At 44.2% G+C, this 5,096-nt stretch overlaps 1 protein-coding gene across 1 annotated transcript in view; it reads left to right on the top strand.

The window, feature by feature from the left end:
- The window catches only part of LOC102026251 (acyl-coenzyme A thioesterase 6-like), a 15,110-nt gene extending 10,035 nt beyond the window's left edge, over nucleotides 1-5,075 (top strand). The window contains exons 6-8 of the mRNA XM_013507119.1: nucleotides 1-47; nucleotides 2,315-2,517; nucleotides 3,997-5,075. Coding sequence (XP_013362573.1) covers nucleotides 1-47; nucleotides 2,315-2,517; nucleotides 3,997-4,602 — 856 coding nt within the window. The 3' untranslated portion in view covers nucleotides 4,603-5,075. The remainder of the gene's footprint in view (nucleotides 48-2,314; nucleotides 2,518-3,996) is intronic.
- Nucleotides 5,076-5,096: the final 21 nt, after the last annotated feature.

The following is a 5,096-nucleotide window of genomic DNA, read 5'->3' as shown; positions in this document are numbered from 1 at the left end:
GGCGGTGCGGGCGGGCCGGGTGCGGGGCGCCCTCTTCCTGCCGCCAGGTGAGCCTCCCGCTGTCCAAGATGGACGTAGTCTCCGTGGGCCTAGAGACACGCGCTTGCGGAACTTCCCCGAGCCGCTTGCCGCAGCCGGTGTCTGTCGTGTGCTCTTAGTGGAAGTGGAAGTTGCCTGGCACTGCTTGGAGGCACTGGCCGTCCCTTAGCCACATGCGAAGAAGTGCCTTCCACTTACATTTCGATCCCCTTCGTGCCAGCCACACGAGTGTTTTGAAATCCGTTGACTTCTGTCTGCGTGCAGAAGCTACTTTTGCCTTCTTCCCAAAGAAGGAAAACCCAAACAAAGCCAATGCTAAAACACAAAATCCCCTGACACGCCGCTTCCCCCTAACGTAAATATCGTCAGGGATCTCAACCTGGGTGGTTTTCCCACTTCCTTTGGGGACATTTGTCAATGTCTGGAGACAATTTTAGTAGTTGTAACTGAAGGGGGATGTGCTGTTGGCATCTTGCAGGTAGAGGCCAGAGTTGCCGCTAAACATTGCACGACGCAGGAGTAAACAAAGATTTATTTACTTTGCTCAAAATGACCGTAGCGCCGGCGTCGGGAAACCTCAGTCTAAGAAAAAGGGAGCAAGCTAGGTAGAAGCTGCCTGGAAACAAGACTGCCCCTGACCCACCCCTGGCAACCAAGTTCCTGACTTAAACCCCTGGTAGATAAAAGTGCTAGGCTTGGCACCGTGCACAGAGGTCCCAAGCTGAACTCCGATTATTTTCCAAAATTATAGAAAGTTTTGTTTTTGCGGCTTGTCAGCAATTCTTCAACTTAACTAGAGGCCGCTGCTCACTACACTGGGACTGGAGCTGGGCCTTACACATTTGTGTAGCTCTATATTCCTGGAGTCTTTCACAGCGGTGTAGTAGGAGCTCAATAAATCACACTGATTAATTTGGAATCTTCTAAAAGTTTTAATTAGAAAAAACTCTTAGTTGTGCTGACACCCCACACAAGTCAATGCCAATCTAGTGTTCACTATTTCAGTGTCTACAGTGTGGCCCGTTTAAGCATGGACCTCATTATACTTACAGTGTAATAGAGAATACTGGCAAGTAACATTGTAGCCATAGTACAGTGTGGCAGGTGCTACTGGAACCAAGACAAAGGTCCCACTGTATTGCTGCTGAATAAGGCCAGTGACTTAGAGTGATGGGAGAAGAAAAAGTTTTACCAATCACAAGCTGGCTTGGAAGACAGTGGATCAAACAACCTTAGTGACCACCTTGCTGTTCATGTTAAGCTTGAGATTTTGATTTTTGCAAGGGAAGGGGTGCAGGTCTCAGACAGGTGGACACCAGGGTTGTTTATTAATCTTACTTATGTGAAGGTCAGTGAATTTATGAATCTAAAAGAAAATACAAATGACTTAAAAATTCTCTTGATCCATGTCTGGCTATGGCCAGTTAATGTGCTTTTCTGGCTGTCATCACTACAGGGTGATCTTTCCCTGTAGCCAAGGTCTAAGGAGTTTTCAGGAAAAGAGTATAAGGAGTTTCTAGCTAGCATTTGTGTGCAGATTAGTCAGGCAGGAAAAAATGAACAAGTTTGATGAAAGAATTTAACTTGGGAAAATTCTTTAACCCATTACGTGGCTTCGCTGTGATAGGGAAGGTACAGCCCCGTGTGCTGGTGGGAACATAGAAAAGGCTCTCTAACCCCACTCAGCCTGGGGGACCTAGGAAGGCCTTTGGAAAATTTGGGCTTGAAGACTAAGGAGTCAATCAGATAAAAAAAAAAAAAAAAAAAAAAGTGGGAGGAGAGGGAACAGTATTGTAGGCCAAGGAAACAGTATATGTCAATTAATTGGGGCAAAAAGACAACATGCATATTTGGAGATGGATTTTTTAAGGCTGGAGCAGACAGAGCTGAGGAGTATAGTGATCCCTGAATACACAGCGCACATAACAGCTCTCAAGACATTCTCAGGTGCTATTTCTGAGGGAAATGAGAAAGAACAGTTGGTGGAAAATCATACATCTCATCACATGCTACTTCTAGCTTGCTTTATTTATATTATTGTTTGTGAAAATATATGACACATTCAGGAGAAACTAATGGATCTGGCTTCCCTTCTCTCTGGGGATTATTAAAACAAGACAAAACGAAACAAAGAGGTAAAGTAAAAAGGGTCCTCTTTCACCAACCTCCACTTCCAGCCTGTCTAGCTTCAAAAACTTACTTGCTCACTGCCCAAATCTCAAACCCAGAATGCTTTTGAGAGGGTAAAACTTCTTTGATTTGTCATGTTCTCCAGGCAGGGGCAGCTTCCCTGGGATCATCGACCTGTTTGGAAGCAGTGGCGGTCTTTGTGAATACAGAGCCAGCCTCCTAGCTGGACATGGTTTTGCTGTGCTGGCTCTGGCTTACTTCAGATTTGAGGACCTTCCAGAATATTTGGGTGAGATCCACCTGGAGTATTTTGAAGAAGCGGTAGACTTTATGCTTCAACACCCAAAGGTAGGTCTGAACTCACCTGAGTGCAGGAGGGAGGGGGTCGAGTGAATACAGGGCTGGACACAGAAACCCTACCAGGACACTCGGGGCTGGAAACATGTATGAGACACAAGCTCTCCTTTAAGAGTTACTGGGATTATTATTTCCATATCCACCCATCTCACCTCTCTCTTAAGACTCACTGTTTAGTTCCCTTTGTGCTTACATAATTCAAAGAACACTGGATTAAGGAAATACTAACCTCGAGTCCTTGTTCTCCCTGGGCCACATAGTGGCCTTACCATTCTGAATAAGGCTCTGGGTTTAGTTATTCTCACTCATAGTATTTATATAAATAGATAGTGAGAAAGTTTTTACTATGAAGAGACATTTTTGAGGCAATCTGAATAGGAACAGTGTTTTGATGATATTAAGGAATCATTATGAGTGTTAAGTGTCATAACAGTATCGTAGTTTCCTTTCAGATGTCTTTATCTGATAGTACAAAATTAAGACATTTTGGTATGATTATAAATGGAGTGATACACACTGTTTGCTACCATCTAAGTTTAAAGGGACCCAAAGGTCTAATGTTAAGGAGTAAGGTGTTTTGTAAGGGGTAGTCTGACCTTTTTGTGGTTTAAGGACTAGTCTCTTAGCAGAGCTACTAAAATCTAGATGATGTCAAACTGTGAAGGTTAGTTTATTTAGGACAGATATGGCCCAGGGAAAAATAAGAGACCAATATACACTGCCAGTTCTGCCCTGGAAAGAGGGTCTTCTGGCCTGGAACCTTTGTTTTAAATGACTATCCTTTGGCCCTCTTTTGGCTGGACCACTGCCCATAGGGTGAGAGTCTGAGGGGCTACGGGAATGTGTTCACCAGGAACCATATGCTCCCCACCCAGCCCTCAGGACCTGGAACCACAGAATTCTCTGCCTAACAGCGCCAGACCCTGGTGCTGATCCAGTTTCCAGGCCTTAATGCTCCTTCTCCGGGTCTATCAGTTTCTGTATACCTAGACCTTAAACATGCAGGGTAAGTGTCCAAACATGTGTGAGAGACCCCTCAAGGTACACAAAGGAACCAGGGATGGGAAGAGAAAGAGGATGGGCCAGGGTTCAGCGTCTAGGGTCTGTGGCTGGTTCATCTCCATGCCACATTCCAATACAGAACTCCAGTGAGTTCTAAATTTTAAATTTGAACCTGACCTTTTAAATGGTTATGGTGGTATCAAAGCAGGAAATAATAGTATATTTATCTAACAACTTGTTTTTGATATACGAGCCTCTCTGTATACTCTTGACCCAGTCTTCATAAATACTAGGGGATAGCTTTTATGACCTAGGATATCAGTTGAAAATAGAAGACACACTGGAACTTTGTAGACTGTTGCATAACGAAAGTAAATTATATTTGAGAAAAGTACTTTAAAATGTAAAATTACTGTTTATGTCCTCCATTTGTGAACTGCAAGTGTATTCTTTTTCTCTTTTCATCAGGTGAATGGTCCTAGTATTGGGCTTCTTGGTTTCTCCAAAGGAGGTGACCTGTGTCTCTCAATGGCATCTTTCTTGAAAGGAATCACAGCCACTGTACTTATCAACACCTGTGTGGCCAACACAATAGCTCCCCTGCATTACAAGGGTATGATTATCCCTAATCTCCACAGTGACCTAGGGAAACAAAAAGTCACCGAGTCAGGTCTTTTGCATATTGTGGATATTTGGAACAACCCACTGGAGGAACCCAACTGCCAGAGTCTTATTCCATTGGAAAAGGCCCAGGGACCCTTCCTGTTTATTGTTGGCATGGATGATCATAACTGGAACAGTGCATTCTATGCTAATATAGCCTCTGAAAGGCTACAAGCCCATGGGAAAGACAAGCCCCAGATAATCTACTATCCAAAAACTGGTCATTGTATTGACCCACCTTATTTTCCACCTTCCAGAGCATCCGTTCATGCACTATTGGGTGAAGCAGTGTGCTATGGAGGTGAGCCAAGGGCTCAATCAAGGGCGCAGGTGGATGCCTGGCAGCAAATTCAAACTTTTTTCCAGAAACATCTCAATGGTAAAAAATCTGTCAGGCACAGCAAAATATAACATTGCAATTGTAGGCCAAATGCCATTCATAAAAATCCTAACAATACAACTTCTTGTGGGTGTCCCAGAGCACCAAGGAAACTTTGTATAATAAAGCAAGCAGCTCAGGTTCCTTCTCAAGTCCTGCTGGACTTTAGCCCTTTGCAACCCTTCCTTCTTCCCTGCCAGGTCCACCCTTAGCGCTCCTGAACATTACCAAGGTATAGACTTAACCCTGATCTCATCTGTAGCAACAGTCTTAACCTAAGCAAAAGAAATGTAAAAACTGCTTGGCCAGCTCTCAGGTGATGGCCTAGCTTCATCTTTGTGTGCTAATTCGGAAGCCTAAAGCTTCTGTATTGTTCTGAAGTCCCATATTCTCTTTGAGCCCTAACTGATCTTGATCTTGCCTTGGAAACCTGCCCAGTAGAGCCCCTTAAGGAATGGATTCTCTCTCTCTCTCTCTCTCTCTCTCTCTCTCCCTCTGTCTCTGTCTCTCTCTTCCAGATGTCTCA

The sequence above is a fragment of the Chinchilla lanigera genome, unplaced genomic scaffold, assembly GCF_000276665.1.
Source record: "Chinchilla lanigera isolate Chin_1 unplaced genomic scaffold, ChiLan1.0 scaffold00122, whole genome shotgun sequence".
Lineage (NCBI taxonomy): Eukaryota > Metazoa > Chordata > Mammalia > Rodentia > Chinchillidae > Chinchilla > Chinchilla lanigera.
Note: the sequence above shows the minus strand (reverse complement) of the source record. Positions and strands in the feature narration are given on the sequence as shown.